The 17128-nt window shown below is 42.9% G+C and overlaps 2 protein-coding genes across 8 annotated transcripts in view; both read left to right on the forward strand.

The window, feature by feature from the left end:
* Positions 1 to 10280, forward strand: part of ENTPD3 (ectonucleoside triphosphate diphosphohydrolase 3) — a 41079-nt gene extending 30799 nt beyond the window's left edge. For all 7 annotated transcript variants that reach the window (XM_048300914.1, XM_048300943.1, XM_048300924.1 and 4 more), the window contains 7 exons: positions 686 to 836; positions 1611 to 1770; positions 3821 to 4051; positions 4495 to 4767; positions 4861 to 4971; positions 5481 to 5618; positions 7697 to 10280. In XM_048300914.1, coding sequence (XP_048156871.1) covers positions 686 to 836; positions 1611 to 1770; positions 3821 to 4051; positions 4495 to 4767; positions 4861 to 4971; positions 5481 to 5618; positions 7697 to 7930 — 1298 coding nt within the window. In that variant the 3' untranslated portion in view covers positions 7931 to 10280. The remainder of the gene's footprint in view (positions 1 to 685; positions 837 to 1610; positions 1771 to 3820; positions 4052 to 4494; positions 4768 to 4860; positions 4972 to 5480; positions 5619 to 7696) is intronic.
* Positions 10281 to 12442: 2162 nt separating this feature from the next.
* On the forward strand, positions 12443 to 16738 carry RPL14 (ribosomal protein L14). Its single transcript, XM_048300969.1, has 6 exons — positions 12443 to 12540; positions 13246 to 13347; positions 13916 to 14010; positions 15427 to 15526; positions 15901 to 15954; positions 16491 to 16738. The coding sequence occupies exons 1-6, from the start codon at positions 12538 to 12540 to the stop codon at positions 16662 to 16664; spliced, it is 528 nt and encodes a 175-aa protein (XP_048156926.1). The 5' UTR covers positions 12443 to 12537; the 3' UTR covers positions 16665 to 16738.
* The last annotated feature ends 390 nt before the right edge of the window (positions 16739 to 17128 follow it).

The following is a 17128-nucleotide window of genomic DNA, read 5'->3' on the forward strand; positions in this document are numbered from 1 at the left end:
CTTTGATGTTAATTGTTCAAATAGCTATGCCTTATGCAGTATGTTGTAACTCTCATTCCTGCTCTTTGAAGGCTTTGAAAATTTGGAAAGCTGTTTACTAGTTCATGCACCAGCGCAGACTTGTACCTCTATGAATTCAAGAGCCATTTCTGTGCTTCTTGAAATTTCACCAGCAATTCCTTGCAAAAGCTTCTTTATTGTACTTTCAGTTGAGAGCAGTGAGCTGTAGGGTGCCATGGTGTCCATGTCAGCTGGGGCAAACCAGATTAGAAAATCTTTGTCTTAGGCTGTGGATAGATGGATTTTTTATACTTCAGCAGATCAGACAAATTTGACATCCATCAGACATGCTATTTTGTACAGCATCTGCCATGAGTATAGTTATTTTCCTCATGAACATATAACACTGCTGTCACGTATGTGTTACTCCAAGTATGGTACTATAGGTGTGTATTTATAGACACAGAAATACAGAGATACACGAGTATCTTCTCTGCCTCACACAGCTGAGGCAGGCACCACATTGTTTATTCAATAAGCACTCCTAGTTTTCAGCCATCCTACCCTTGCTTGCAATTACGGGGCGGGGAAGGGGGAAATGTCTTTCTCTTAACACCTGCTTGCTAATTGGGCTAATTTGTAGTTGGCAAAGCAGAATGAAATCTGTCTCCTTGTTCTCTTTTAGGCCCTGGTATATCCAGCTATGAGAGTAGCCCTGGAGCTCTTGCCAAGCCTCTTGATGACTGTCTGAATAAAGTCAAGGAGAGAATACCAGCTCATCTGCATAAAAACACTTCTGTTTATCTGGGGGCTACAGCTGGCATGAGACTGCTGAGGTATGGCAGAAACTTGAACTACTCTGTATGCATACTAGCATAGCAGTCTGTGAAAACAGAATGTGAAAAATGTACTGGATGCATTTTTACCCACTGGAAATTGGCCATCTCAAAGGGAAATGGAGCCCAGCCAATTTAATTTAATTAACTTTTTTGATAGGGAAAGCGTGTCTGCATAAAACCCCTCTGTTATGCCGTATTGAAAAGAAATGCTTGCTTTATTTTGGAGAAGGCAAGAGTTTAATTTTCTCTTTCACATCTGACTTGAAATACAGTGTTATGTAAACAGATAATGTCTGTGCACATCCATGGGCAGCAAAGACAGATTGAAACTAGATACTAGATTCTCAGTGTGGATGTGATCTGATGTGATGTGGCTTTTAGGGTCTGTCTGTGTCTTTAGCCCTGGCACAAACTGGCTTTTTATATTGTTCTGTAGCTAAATGGAGTTGGAAGAGAGATTCCAGGACTGTTTTAATCAGAAGTTGTCATATAAACCCTCGGTTCATTAAGAATAAAGGTATATATAAGGAGAAAAACCCACCCATGAACTTGCATGATAAAGAGGGAAGTTGGTATATACAGAGGGAGTTGCTTGCTGAAACAATGCTGGATACTGGCTGTTCCCTATCATAAGCTTCCCCTTTAGGGAAACAATGTCTATTTAATATATTAGCTGATTGTAGGAGTTTTCTTGAATTGCTAGTCAGTGAACAATAAACATGAAATTACCTTTCCAGATGCTCAGTGTTTCATGTTTTGTGAATTGCTTAGGTTGCAAAATGAATCGGCAGCCAATGAAGTCCTTGCAAGCATTCAAAACTACTTCAGAGCACAACCTTTTGAATTTAGGGGTGCGCAGATCATAACGGGGCCAGAGGAAGGGGTGTATGGATGGATAACAGCCAACTATTTAATGGGCAATTTCTTAGAGGTGTGTGGAAAAAACTGCATGCTTTTCTTTTCACTCTTTCTCTCCTATAAATGAGAAGTTTGACAGGACATGCCTGTTAAAGTGTCAGAGTTGCAACTTCTATTTTCCCCTGAAGTCTCTCACAGGGTCTTTTTGTGGCAGTAATAGGGCAAACATAAATCAAAGAATATGTTGCTATGGAAATGTGATATGGCAAAGGTAAAATTGTTGATCCCCAAAAAAGGGCTCCTCTCTAAATGACATTGGGTGCCTTACCTTAAACCAAAAAGTTAGACTGCTCTTAAATGCATTGGTATGACAGGCGACAGGTGCTGATTGTCTTGACAGCGGTGCCAACTAAAGATCTTTTCTTCTGCTTACTTGCTGTCCCTGTAGCCCTACTGGTGAAGGACCTGCCCAGCTTAGGGGTCTCCAAATTGCTTGGCAGTGTTGGCTCACTTGTCCTAAGCAGGAAAGACTGTTTGAAGCACTGAAGGTGGTCAAATATACCTCAGCTGAGCCAGAAATCATTCATCCACAGCTCATTCCAAGACTGCTGAAAAGCTGCAGGCTACGAGCAGTAGGCTATGGTACCAACTATCTTGTGCAGGCCAAGTGATACCAATATAAACATACTTCTGCTGTTCTAGAACTTGGAATAGGGTCAGGCAGGAGCCTCACAGCAGAGGGGGAGTCAGATGTGTCGGAAGATCCCTTTTTAGGTACAGGTATTCATTGTCATTTCATTCAGAGTAAAAGCTGTACCCAGATTATCAGCAATCACTCATCTGCATTCGTGGCAGGAGTGTGCTGCCCTTAGCATTGGCTGCACTTCTCCCAGATTGTCTTGCTAGGCTGAAGGGAATTTCAACCAATACTGCTGGGTATTGCTATGTGTCCTGGCTGAATGCTTCCTATCAGATCATGGCCGTTAAATAAGAAGGAAATAGTTTTTTGTGCTGTGAGTAGTAACTCATGGTGAATGTGTTGCTGACTTGCAATGTTAAGAAATACAGTATTGGAATCGCCCATTTCTGTAAGAGTTTTTCTCGTTGTGTGCATTTCATGCAACAAAAATGGCATCATGAACTTCAGGGTGGTGTCAGTCTTCTACCACATGAGTTTTAATAATCCAAATATCAAATTCCATATGACAAATTCATAAAGAATTGACTGCAAGATGCTGTGAAACCAGTTTAGTCTAAAGTTGTGTGAAGAGATACATGTGGAATATCACTAGTAGAAGAGAGAAGTTCTGACCTTTCTGTGACAATGGGCTAAGAATCAAATTCTGTGAGGGCCTGATTATGGGAATCTTTCACTGTAGAATTTTATTGTGAGTGTATTTGCTGGCCCATAAACCCCATTGTTTCCCTTTTTGTGTATACATTCTCCTCATCTTGCTCAGTGATTGACATAGATATTGACATAGATATTCACAGAAAATTTATATTTGACACTGTGACTATGTAGATCAAATACAGAATCTAGGGAATATTTTGGGTAATAGGGAAAAATGTCATCTGAATGGATCAGACTGCAGTTTCAGTGGAGGAGATGTGCAGATTAAGGGTCCTTGTTCTTTTGACTTTGATGGAGCTTTCATCTGACTTTTTTGCATTTTTCACTCTATTTTCACTCTCTTTTCACTATCTCTGTGATCTCTTAATTTTCTATTCCTTTAATGTTTCTTCTTGCCTTGAAACAAGCAAATCTTGATACCAGTTCCATCCAGATTTGTTCAAATTCTCATGGGTATCTGAACTTCAATTCCCTACGTTCTAGGACAGACATTGATCTGGCTAGTCCTACGCTTTGATCGTTGTGCTATCCTATTGAGTTGAACATTATGCTGCATTTGTTTTCCCATCTTTCAAGATCATTTCACTCTCTGAAAGTACATCCCTCTTATGTAAAAACATCTGCATGTCTTCCTCATAGCTACTTATTTTTTTAAAAAGTGCAGGACAAAGAAGGGGGGAAAGTCTCAAGAAGTAGAGAGTAGAAAAGCTTGAGGTGAGAACAAGCAGATGATATTTCTAATTTGCCCTGTTTTTAATTTTACATGTAGAGAAACCTTTGGAGGACATGGGTCCATCCTTACAGAAAGGAGACTATGGGTGCACTGGATCTTGGAGGAGCTTCCACTCAAATTTCATTTATCCCCGAGGACCCTGAGGAGCACTCCAACAGCACCTTGCAAGTGAAGCTGTATGGTTACAACTACAATGTCTACACTCACAGCTACCAGTGCTATGGCAGAGATGAAGCTGAGAAAAGGCTTTTGGCACTGCTGCTCCAGGTCTGTTTAAGACCCTTTGCTGTGGTGCTCTTGCAAGTGTTCAGTAATTGTCTGAGCACGTTCTTAGGCTTGTGTTCTCTTCCCTTTGATGGAGTCTGGAGACCCCAGTAAGAGCTCAGTTGTGCTTTGTTGTGGCCAAACGCACTTAGGTTTCATACAAAGAACTTCATATTTGTTAAAAATTAGTGAGAGTTCTGTGCCATTTGACGAAAAGGCCTTGTGAGTGTTTTGCTGATCTTGCCAACAAATTCTGGAGAAAGGAGTTTCTATGAATTATAGTGATCAGCAGTATTGTGCTGACCAGTCACATCAGTGAACAAAAATACATCTGCATTTTTAAAAGATTCCTGTAGTTCATGCCAAATTAGGTCTTTCTTGCTTTTGACTAGCATTTATTTTTTGGGGTTTCTTGTTTGTTTTTGTTTGTTTCTTTTTCCCCCCAGAAATCAAACACCAGTGCCAAGGTGGATAATCCCTGTTACCCTCAAAATTATAATACAGCATTAACGATGAAGTACTTCTTTGGCAGCCTTTGCACACAGTCTCTGAGACCAGCAAATTACTACCCAACCCAGTTTGTGAATTTCCATGGAACAGGAGACCCAGGTCTGTGCCAGGAGATGGTTTCTTTATTGTTTAACTTCACTGCTTGCAGAGACAGAGAGGACTGTCCCTTTAAAGGAATACATCAGCCAAAAGCAAAAGGGAATTTTGTGGTAGGTTTGCAAACAGTGTGGGTTTTTTTGAGCTTGCTTGCTTTTGATTTCTGTAGCTCTGAAAGTAACCTGTCACCTACTCCTTTTCTGTAGGCTTTCTCTGGATTCTACTATACAATTAATGCTTTGAATTTATCTGGACACTTCTCCCTAGATGACTTCAATTCAAGTATGTGGTTTTTCTGTTCACAGAGCTGGGCACAGGTAAGTGGGTTGTTTGGTTGGTCGTTTTTTGGTGTTGTTGGGGTTTATCTTTTCCATTTTAAACCTCTAAAAGTTGGATATAAAAATAATATGGACTGGCTATGTGTTCAGAACCCTTCAGAAGGTCTGTATCAACCTAGCATTTGTTTTTCCACTGTGCTTCAAAGCATGTAGTATTTCTATCATGCTTAACACTCGGAATAGGTTTCAAAATTTCATTTCACAGTTCTAACCATGCTGTAGAGATAATGTGGAAATTTTAGAAAACATAACATCCTCAATCTTCAATATGCAGTTTTATGTTCATTTTCATTGTTTACTACGTAAGCTGTGTCACTTTTAGAGTCTTTTCCTAAATCCCTGCATCTAATTGTCTACACCTTTACTTGGTGTTTCTGAAAAATGTTACTAAATTCTAGTTAGGATCCAAATATTCTCTAGTTACAAAACCCCAAAGCATTTTTTCCCATAATTAACATGGTTTTTTTAAAAAAATCTCTTGCTTTCAGCTGCAGTTTATGCTGCCTAAATTTGAAGAAATATATGCTAGATCCTACTGTTTCTCAGCCAATTTCATTTATTACTTGCTTGTACATGGTTACAACTTCAATGCAGAAACTTGGCCACAGATACATTTTCAAAAGGAGGTGAGTAATAATCATTTTCTCTTACTGTCATTTTAATCCAAAGAGGTCGAGGAGGAGACAGAAGATGCAGCAGCCAGCAAAAATAGAATGGCTGTAAACAGCCTTTGTAAATGACTGTCAAATGTTTGGCATAAAACAAAGCCACTTTTCCAACCTCAGTAGCAATCTCAGCCTGGTTTCAGAGGTTGCAGCATTATTTGGAGATGCTACATAGATCTTTTAAAGAGCTTTAAGCAAAGACCAAACACTTGTGTTTTAAACATTTCCCCAGCATTTTGCTCTAGGCAGTGATCTGCCTAAAACACCTCAGCAGATAAGTTTGAGCTAACCCTCTGAGCTGGAGAGCAGAACTCTGCTTTTCTGTCTCCTGGCAGAGCCTTGGGGGAACTGGCAAAGCTGTTCGTAGCCAGTGAGTGGTGATGAAGCAACTAGGACAGTTTTCATCCTCACCCCACTCATCCATCTGTGCCATAATCTGGTTCTCTGGAATAAGAATGTATTTTGATGGGGTATTGCCTTTCAGTGGACAGAGAGAGAAGGCTTACAGTATCTGTGCAATAGATGCATTTCTTTTCTTCTCTGCTACTGCACCAAGCCTTACTCTAAAACTCTATCCCAGACTGTCTCTTAATGTCCATATAGTTTGGAAATGCTTCAGCACTTGCATGCAAAACCAATAAAAGAATAGGCTGTAGATCTTCATGGTGTATTCTTAAATCCCCTTAGATGCTGGGGATGCTGGCAAGCTGTGAATGAGAAATCAAAAGCAATGTTTTCTGAACACTCGTATCTATTACTCGTGCATAAAGGAATCAAGTAGGATTTTCTTGCCTCATTTTGACTTCTGGTGGACAACCATTAGCAGCTCTGGAGGAGTGCCCAAATTTTAGCTGTTCCACCAGATAGGAGCAGCCAGAAACAGCAACATTTTTCTGTTTTTAGCCAAGACTATAAAAACACCAAGCAAAATAAAACCCCAAAAGGCTTATTTAAAATTAATACCTTTGTTGCCTAGATTTTACACTAGGGAAATCATGAAATTTCAAAAGGCAAAACTACATTCTCTTAATTAGATCTGCCCCTGCTAAAATAGCAAGATCTAATGTTGGCTGATCAGCTAAGCTACCCCAGAGATAACAGCACAATCTCACTATGACTGGAGGGTGGTTTTTTTGTCTATGCTAGGAGTATATATTTCCTTTTAATCAGTGAACACAACCAATGAAAAGATCCTTGGCCTAATGCTAAGATCTGGGCGAGATCCAGAGCTAGATGATTTGCAAAATTAGAAGTTTTAAACCTCATGATGAGAGGAGGACAAAGGACACTTCACCCTTTGATCCTGTGCTTTTCAAGTGCCAGGATGATGACTTAATGAAAAGGACAGTGGAAAACTGGTAAACTCTGTTGCTCAAACTAGAAGTGGGGAAAGACAGCAAAGCAGGAAGACCATGGAGCAAATACAAACATACTCCCTTTGCTGTTGTTTCACCCATTTTGAAGTAGTTTTAAATTTATGTTTATTTTTTAAATGGAAGAGCCTAATTTTGGTTCATTTGCAGGCACAAAACCAAAAATGGAACAAAAGATGATAAATAGAGTTCCAGCTTTGGGAACTTTACCCTGGCTTCCTCTTTGTCCGTGTTGGTGACACTCTTTGTGGTTTTTTTTTTGTTTGTGTGAACTAAAATGACATCCTAGGGTTTGGCTAAGGTGAGGGGCTAGTTTTAGGAATTGGCACAGCAGTGATGGGGTTTTTTATTTATTTGTTTAAAATGTGTTTCTTGCACAGAAAATTTGCTTAACAGGCTGTCTGCATATAGACCACAAATCTTTGTACCCATCCAATACCTGTGTCTCACTTCTTTAGCCCAGGGACCAATTTTCTTACCATCCTCTTGAACTACAGAAAAATGGTAATTTAAAATGGTTCCATATCCTCTTTGTATATCCCACTAAAGATTTCTCCTTGCTAATTTAAAGGACAGTAGTTGCCAGTAATAGCAGTTAAGCTTTTGGAACCTCTCATCTTTGACTGAAAATTCCATGGGAACAGGACTCTTCTGTCTTTATTTCAGGTTGGCAACAGCAGTATAGCGTGGTCCCTCGGTTACATGTTAAGCCTCACGAACATGATTCCAGCAGAAGGCAAGCTGATCCAGTTACCTCTGAAACCTTCTCTATTTGCTGGGCTTCTCGTCTTCCTCACAGCTACAGCACTGTTGTGCCTCCTCTTCCTCATTTACTTGTGTATTGTATCACATCATCGGAAGAACGTCCCTCGTGTTGAACATGTATTTATTCCAGAATGAATGAACTTTGCTGAAGACAAAACAAAAATTTTATACTGCTATTAAGCAGAACTTTATTTTTCCCCCCATTTTTCAAAAATAAAGACAGGAAAAATGACTTCCAGTCCAGAAGCATAAACAGAGAAGAGGCACAAAGGAGTCTGTGATATGGTGAATTGGAGTGCTTTTGAAGTATTTTGGTAATTGTTTCTGTAAACCTGATTTGTCGAGTGTGCAGCAGAGAAAACATGGACAGATGTGTCACTTTGCTTTGTAAGGGATTACTTGCCTTTTCCTTCCAGGTATGTATTATTTTTTTGTTCATTAACTCTGTGCTAACTGGTGAACTTAAGTGGTGATGGATTTGATCACAGTGGCAGCTGTTTAAGATAAAATTAAACAAGCCAGTAGCAATTGTGGGAGGTGGGAACATGGTAGCTGTCCTTGTGTGCAGTGCTGATACTAAAAGCCCTGAAGTAATCTAATTTCTGAAACTGGAACAAGCACTGGATAATGACAAGAACTGAAAGGAAGAGCTGTGATAGAATTGTTTCTATTGTTGTTCCAAATGGATCGATCCCCATCACATAAAGGTGTAATAAACTGTCAACACCTCTCATGACTTTCAAGCCTGTCTTAAACAGAGCTATATCTTTTGGTACCGTGGAGACCCCAGAATGCCTTTGTTGTGGAACATAAGATTTGCTTTGGAGGTGGAACAAAATGCTTTCACACTTTAGTAACTAAACCTAAAGTTATCTCATAGTTACCTCCAGAAGACACTGGAGTTTTCAGTCCAAGTTAAGAGTTTCTCTCTAGCTTTCACAGAAATGCTTTTTGTAGGTTCTCGTACTGAAACCCTGACCTCTATACCCCACATATTGTTGGTCTCAGACAGTGGCAGTCTGTACTGATTTGACACGTACGTACTATTTCAGCTGTCTGGATAGAGTCTCAGATCTGAACATTCCAAAGCATTAACATGTTAAGCCCTTCTTTCAAGGCCAAGAGGAGCAGGAGCCAGTCTCCAGGCCAGCAAAACACGTTTTCTGTGTGGGCTCAGGAACATACTGCTGGAGCTGCAGTCATGGCTGTAGTGCCTTGGTCAGCCTTTCCACTGTCCTTCAGCAGCACTGGGATCCACCTGGCAGATGCTTCTGTCAAACGTATTGGCTCCAGAGCTTTCCTAGAAGTGCTGCTGCCTTCGTGCAGCAAACAGCTGGCTTCCCTGAAAGCCCAGGCATTCTTCACCAAACCTCACACTCCCTTGAATCACAGGACTATCTCAGCTTCATCTATTCCCAGTATTGATTAGGGGATAGATAGGAGAACAGTGGCCAGTATTTTTACCCATAAATAATGTTTTTAATTTCAGTCTTTTGTTTCTATATCTCCTTCTTACTTGTGTTTGGTTATGGGGTTGGGGTTTTGTTTTCTTTTGTGTTTTTTTCATAGGCTGACAGATGATTTGAAGGGAGCTAAATATCTTTTTAAATGGAAAAAAGAAAAAAGTGACTTTTCAAGTGGATCAATAGGGCTTTGTTCCTTCTCTATTGATATACTGCTAAGTCTTGTCAGTCTTGCTGCAGTAGCAATAAGGTATTATAAGATGATGAAGTGCTCTGTGGCATCAAAGTTATATCTGATGAAGTATAAAATTTACTTCAGAGTGCATGGACATTACAGACGCTGGCATGAGATAAAGGCTTTTTCTTTTGTGTGATGGATTTGTAACTGCAGTTACGGGTGAAAAAAACCCCAGACAGTGGGATGAGAGCATTAAAATGTTTTCTTTAGTTGCCACATTTCTGTGGAAAATTGCATTCTGGAATATTTACTTGCCCTATACAACCTTTGCTTTGTGAGTGGCAGATGTGGTTTTACACAAATGGAACAGACTTGGAAGTTAGTCTCTGTAGAGCTGGCAGCTAAAGAACAAGTTGTTCAAAAACCATTTGGACTTCCAGATGCACTTGGATAGGCCCAGTATCTGTTCAAAGAATCAAATTCCCTCTGTGAATCACCTGTTTTGCTTTTTTAGTGCCTCCCTCTTGTCCTTATTTATATAGTCTCCCTCAGTGCCACCAGGATACCCACCTGCTCCGCCTTTCCTCTCCTGGCAGTTTCAGCTGGGAAAGGTGTTGAACTTCCAGCCAAGCAGCTTCAGTGACCACAGCTAACTCCCCCCCAAGTGTGAGCTGGAACCAGATCAACAGGCCAGATCACTGTCCTGCTGCCCAGAACTGAAAAGATCTCTGGGAGAGACAGGGAAGTTAACAGCACTTGGGAATGTGTACAAACCAGAGATTATTTATCTTTTTATACTCTTCAGTGCCTGCTTATGAAGATTAATAAAATTGTGAAAAGTTAAGCCAAGTGTACGTTTTATTTTTAGCATGTTTTCCCCCACTGCCAATATTTTCATGCTGGTAGACAAGCTGTTGTTAACAGAGGGGTAAGAAATCTCTGAAATGCTATTCTAGGGAGCGGAAACTTGCAAGCTGCAGAACTGATCCTGCAAGGTTCTGAAGTGGACAGGACTCATTATCTCCTGAATGCCATATTCTCAGCAAGAAAATCCTGGTGGTTAAGAGCAAGACACTCTTCTATTTTTCTTTCCTTTTTTATATATATATATATCTATGTCTATACAAGAAACACACATAAATACAACTTCTGCTTTTAAACACTGTTACATTTCACTCAGGGACACCAATGCTTTCTAGAGCTTCTTTCACATTCACTGGCATGATGGGAAGCAGCAACTCCCACTTATCAAATGCAGTTGATCAAGATACAGAGGGGTTAGAGAAAGACTTTTTTGGCACAGGGACAGATTATTTAATATGAAAAACCTCATGTATAGGGAAGCAGCAAGAAATTAATTAATCCACCAGAAGCAGATGAGAAATGAAAAGCATATGGATATTTCTGAAAAGTGACAAAACTTCTCATACAGCAATATGCAAGTTTGGCAGAAGCAAGCACTAACCACTACTGCATGGCATGATTCAGCATTGATAAGACCAGTTAAGAGGACAGAAAAGTAAACAACACTGAGTATGACAGTCAATCCTATCCCACTATGGGGAGCTTTAGTTTTAAAATTCAGTTATTTCAGACCAGGAATTTAGGTAACCTCCATTCCTTCCTTTCCAGTAGTACTGGAGAGTAATGTGGCCTAGGTACCAAGCAATAAAACAAGAGCAGTCCTCCCCTTGTCTCATCAGCTCAGAGATAACATGCTCCAGAAACTTTTCACGCCATTATTGATACACAGAACTCCAGGGTTTGTAGCTCTCCAAGTACAGCCCCTCTATTGTGATTGGTCAGTAATTTCCATACAAGTCACATAATCCCAGCTAATTTCTTCACATGCTCAGCAGAGGGGTCTTCACCTGGGCAGGTGAAGACTTGTAGGTGTAATTTTTAGTATTATAGTACAACTACAGGGTACATGCATCTTATTTTGCCAGGTCAGAACTGTATACATAGACATATATCAACATCTTGATTTTTCTGCATCCTTAAAGCTTGTTAGTTCCTGGATGTCCTCAGCTGGGGGATGCCGGCTGTTGCCTGTTCCACTGATAAGGTCTCCATTCCTGCTGATTAGGCTTGAAAGTTGTGGTCGTTTCACCCCAGCCAGCAACCAAGCCCCAGGCAGCTGCTCGCTCACTCCCCCACCAGCAGGATCAGGGAGAGAATGAAGGGTAAAAGCTGGGAAACTCATGGGTTGAGATAAAGACAGTTTAATAAGGAAAGTAAAAACCACACACACAAACAAATAAAAGCAAGGAATTAATTCATTGTTCCTCATGGGCAGGTAGCTGTTCAGCCATCTCCAGGAGACCAGGGCCCCATCACATGTCGTGGTGATTTGGGAAGACAAATGTCATCACTTTGAATGTCCCCCCTTTCTCCTTCCCCTACTTTCTATACTGAACATGATGTCACTAGGTCTGGAATATGCCTTAGGTCAGTCTGGGTCACCTGTCCCAGCTGTGTCTCCTCCCAGCTGCCCATGCACCCCAGCTTCTTTGCCAGCGTGGCAGTATGAAAGGCAGGAAAGGCCTTGGCTCTGCACAAGCCCTGCTCAGCAATAACAAACACATCTCTGAACTATCAACCCTGTGTTCAGCACAAATCCAAAACACAGCCCCATACAAGCCTCTGTGCAGAAAGTTAACTCTACCAGCTGAAAGCAGCACGAAGTACATAACATCTTAGATCAAAGAACATCCTGATTTAAGATAATCTCGTTGTATCCCACACTTTGCATTACAGAGTAGGCTCCTGGTGGGCGGTGGAGGACCCAGGGAGGGACGGTTTAATGCAGTACCCATGGAGGAGGGTGGGACCTGCAGGTGGCCAGAGAACTGATTCTTCTGCAAAGGACCTCCCGCCGCCACGGAGTCCGCCGGAGGGGCCCAGGGCCAGGAGACCACGGACAGCGATGGGAAAGGACGGGCACACCCACCCGGCACCACCGCGCACGCGCGCGGCGGAGCGGCGGCCACGGCGCGCGTCCCCGCGGCCGCCCCGCCCCGCGCACGCGCAGCAGGGGCGCCGAGGCGGCTTCCGGGCGCCGGCGGCGCCGCCCCGCCCTCTCTGCTGCACCCGCCATCATGGTACGTGTGGCCGTGTCCGGCTCCGCCGCCCCGCCGGCCCGGGCGGCCCCCGCCGCATCCCGCCCGCCCGGCCCAGCGCTCCCGCCCGCGGCTCCCTGCGCCTGCACCGCCGGCGGCGGCGGGGAGCCCGCGCCCGCCTCACCCGCTTTGGGCCGGGCCCAGGCCCCGCGTGTTGTGCGGGCGCGGCGCGGTCGGGCAGGGCCGGGCTCGGAGCGCGGCGGGACCGTGGCTCCTTTGCTCAAGTGTAGGAGTTTCGTGCAGTTCGAAAGCGTTCCAGTAGCTGAGGGGAACTTAGAGGAAAGATAGGGTAGGACTACTACAGCAGCATGTGGTGACAGGGCAGGGGGGGGAATGGCTTCAAACCGAAAGAGACTGGGTTTAGATTAGATAGTAGGAAAAAATTCTTTTCTGTGGGAATGTTGAAGCAGTGGAACAGGTTGTCCAGAGAAGTTGTGGATGCTCCCCCATTCCTGGAAGTTTCAGAGGCCAGGTTGGATGGGGCTCTGAGCAACCTGGCGAAGTGGAAGATGTGCCTGCCCACGGCGGGGGGGTTGGGACTAGGTGATCTTTGAGGTCTCGTTCCAACCCAAACCATTCTGTCATTTTTTTTCGGGAAGCTCTTATAAAGGTTCTCAGAGCCTTGAATCTGAAAAAGGTCCTTGGGTGTGTTCTCACCTAACTATGCATTCCTACCTACTCTCCCAGGTGTTCAAGCGCTTCGTGGAGATTGGCAGAGTTGCCTTCATCTCCTTCGGGCCACATGCTGGCAAACTGGTGGCCATCGTGGATGTTATTGACCAAAATAGGGTAAGTTGTGAGTCCTGCACCTGTATTTCCTCCCTTTGCCTTAATAGAAGCTTGTATGCTAAGGCTGTGCGTATTGACTTCCAACAGAAATTTTGTTTTCAAATAAATAAGCAATTGCTTAAAAGATAGGTTTTAACTGCAGTTGTATTTGAAACCTTTAGGAGCAAGCTTTTTTTCCACTGGCAAGTGATACATTCCCCTCTGCTGTGTTTCCTAGGTATGGAAGTGGACAAGGGATGTCAGTTGGAGTCTAAAGTTTAAGAATGGAATGGCATTTATGTATGTGTAAAGTGAATATTTGGGCTAGAGGGCTCTTCCTGTGCACATCTTAGTTCTGTGTGCTTTTTTTTCTTTTTAAATTCAATTTGGTTTTTTTGTCAAAGGCAGACCTTTAAAATTCTTTCCGTAAAGCTTGGGTTGTACAAGCAATTTTGTCTGCATAGTATGTGTTTCAATTTTGGATCAGTGTTGTCAAGGTACTGTTCATACATTATTAGGAAGCAGCTGTGTAAATCAAATACAATGGGAAAACTGCTGCAAACCCCCCACATTTGTTTCCCTTTTTCAGGCACTGGTGGATGGCCCCTGCAGTGGTGTCAGGAGGCAGGCCATGCCCTTCAAGTGTATGCAGCTGACCGACTTTGTCCTGAAGTTCCCACACAGGTGAGTAGTTGGCATCTTGATCTATGTAAAAGAGCCCCCACGCTGTCACTTGATGGCTGATGCTTGCTAGGTGTAGAAAACTCAAACAGTAGTAAATTAACAGTAAAAATTGGGCAGACTGTGATATCATATGATATCATAAATACCACATTTCAATTTTCATTGCCAATATTGGCTGATAGCTGCTGTTCAGGACCAAAGTCTCACAGTGGCCGAGGCAACTCAGTTCTGTGGTGGATGCTGTGGGGGAAAGCAATGTAAATGCTGCTGCAGCTTTGCTTTTGCTACTGCTTAAGTCACCTTCGGGCACCTGCCTACAGAACTACACTGGAATTGTAGGAGGCTGAACTAATTCTGTTTCTTTCAGCTTAGTTAATGTATGAATTTTTGTAATTTAGAACCAAAAAAGGGCAGTGTTTCTGATCCTGAAGTAGTCAGTGCTAGGAATAGTTGGTCATCTGGACAGTGAGGTGGATTGGAAGCAGATCCCAAAGGTCCATAATCAGGGGCATGGGGTCTGGTTGGAGGCCTGTCGCCATTGGTGTCCCTCAAGTTCAATACTGGGCCCAATATTGTTTAATTTATTCATCAGTGATTTAGATGAAGGGGAGATGCCTCCTCAACAAGTTCCCTGATGACACAAAGCTGGGAGGAGTGGCTGACACCCCAGCATGCTGTGCTGCCATTCAAAATGATCTCAACAGGTTGGAGAGATGGGCAGAGCGGAAACTTAGGAAGTTCAACAAGGGCAGGTACAGGGTCCTGCTCCTGGGGGATAATGATCCTGAGCACCTGCACAGGCTTGAGGCCAACTTGCTGGAAAGCAGCTCTGCAGAGAAGGACCTGGGGACAACAAGCTGTCCATGACCCAGCAGTGTGTCCTTGTGGCCAGAAGGACAATGGTATCCTGGGGGCATTAGGAAGAGCTGCCAGCAGGTCAAGGGAGGTGATCCTGCCCCTTGGCCCTGGTTAGGCCATACCTGGAGTGCTGTGTCCGGTTCTGGGCTCCTCAAGATGAGAGACATGGATCTCCTGGAGCTCAGGTGACCAAGCACTGGAACAGGTTGCCCAGAGAGGCTGTGGGGTCTCCCACACTGGAGATATTCAAGAACCAGCTGGACACAATCCTGTGCCATGTGCTCTGGGATGGCCCTGCTTGAGCAGGGTGTTGGAGCAGATGACCCCACTGTGGTCCCTTCCAACTTGATCCATTCTGTGATTCTGTCAGTTCTAGTGAAGTATTTACTCAACAGAACCTTAATAATGCCACAGAGATGTGACATTGACTTGAAGTAAGGTGTCTGAAGTAACGTAGTAGAGTCATCTTCCCCTGAATGAAATTTGGTAGGCCAGCATCGGGAAGAACCTTTTTTTGATAAAGACTGTGGATATGATTTTGTGACTGTTCCAATGCAGTGCTCGTCAGAAGTGTGTGCGACGTGCCTGGGAGAAGGAAAACATAAATGAAAAATGGTCAGCGACAAGATGGGCGAAGAAGATTGAAGCCCGAGAAAAGGTAACAGTGTTTCACTGGATGAGGAGTGCCTGTTGTACTGCTCCTGCTTTGTAAAGTTAGGTACAGTCTAAAAGCTGCATGTTTTCAATAGCAAGCCAGGATTAAAGATAGACAAGGCATAGGTTTTTAACGGTTGCTACCCATCAGCTTCAACTTCTTGTATTTTAACAGTAAATGTATTTTTGTTCAGTCATGTCTGTAACAGCCTCTTTTCCTGCATCCTGGGATGGTGCAAAGGCTTTAAATAGCGAGCTAGTTGCAGAAGTGCAGCTAAATCTCATTTGGAGATGATCAGTTACTTGTGGAACGCTTTGGAATGCTGAGTTTTACTACTTGTATATATCAGAGTTTCACCACTGCTGCTTTTCACACAGAAAGCCAAAATGACTGACTTTGATCGCTACAAGGTGATGAAGGCGAAGAAGATGGTAAGTGTTTGAGTGCTGCTTCTTTATGGGGTTAGTGCTTCTAGCTTTCACTTAAGAGTCTCATCCACTGTTAGTAGCCTTACTTTCCCAGCTGGCTTGGGTTATGGGGTGACACTGTGGGATTGAATTTTCCATGCTTCTTTGTGTGCCACCACTTTCTCTTCAGTAGCTGATCAAACTTGAGCTTGTATAATCCATGTGTCAGTCCTCCCAAGTTACTGCTGAGGAAGGAATTGCCTGCTGATAAAATCAGATATTCTTGATGGGTTGCTTTTAGTATTTCACCCTATAATGAAAATCATTACGCATGAAATATTGAGATGGCTGAGTTACCAGCCAGAATGATGGTGTCCACTTGGAAGATTGGAACAGTTTTAGGTGGAATTTGACATTTCAAATAAAAGGCATGGTAAAGGGTGATAATGAAAAGAGGCAGAATCTGAAAGCTTAGAATTTGAATTAAGGCATATAGTATTTGAACTCTTGCTCTTTTTGTTCTGATGAAGTGTAAACGTTTTCTTTTTTTTTTTTTACAGAGAAACAGAATCATCAAGCATGAAATGAAGAAGCTCCAGAGGATGGCTTCTAAAAAAGGCAAGAAGCCAGGGAAGCCGGAGAAGGCAGTGAAGGGCAAGAAGCCAGAGAAGGCACCAAAGGCTAAGAAGCCAGAGAAAGCACCTGCACCGAAGGCACAGAAGGCGCAGATATAAAATGAACTTCTCATTATGTATAACTGTGTCCTTGTTCTGATTTTAAAATTACAAACATCTGATTTAAATTGTAATTGTAAGTTCGCTTTTATTTCTGATGGAGAGTTGTTGTCTGTCTCATTTTTTGATGTCCATGTGTGGGGTTCTGGTGTTCCCCAGGAACATGCAGAAATGCTTTTGTCACACTCATGCCTTTTCCTGGTCTTAACATCAAGAGTCAAACAAGGTTAGAAGGGAAAAAGGGATTTTACCTTGGTATTTATTGTAAGGATCCTTAGGTGCACTGTGTCCAGGTTGAATGCACCGAAATGCACACCGCAATGCTCACCCTCAAAAGATCTGGTATAACATTATAGGTTTTACTAATTAGCATATCTATCAAAAATTCCCTAGTGGGAGGCTTGAGTGAGCCCCCCTCCACAAGGAGCCTTCCCCTGGATGGTTCTATCTTGGTTTACAGAATG

This window comes from Corvus hawaiiensis, chromosome 1 (assembly GCF_020740725.1).
Source record: "Corvus hawaiiensis isolate bCorHaw1 chromosome 1, bCorHaw1.pri.cur, whole genome shotgun sequence".
Classification (NCBI taxonomy): Eukaryota; Metazoa; Chordata; class Aves; order Passeriformes; family Corvidae; genus Corvus; species Corvus hawaiiensis.

Bases quoted from the DNA above. Each gene is read 5' to 3' on its own strand.
- RPL14 (XM_048300969.1), top strand. The intron at 13,348-13,915 runs GTAAGTTGTGAG...TCCCTTTTTCAG, and splicing joins ATGTTATTGACCAAAATAGG to GCACTGGTGGATGGCCCCTG. The intron at 15,527-15,900 runs GTAACAGTGTTT...CTTTTCACACAG, and splicing joins AGATTGAAGCCCGAGAAAAG to AAAGCCAAAATGACTGACTT.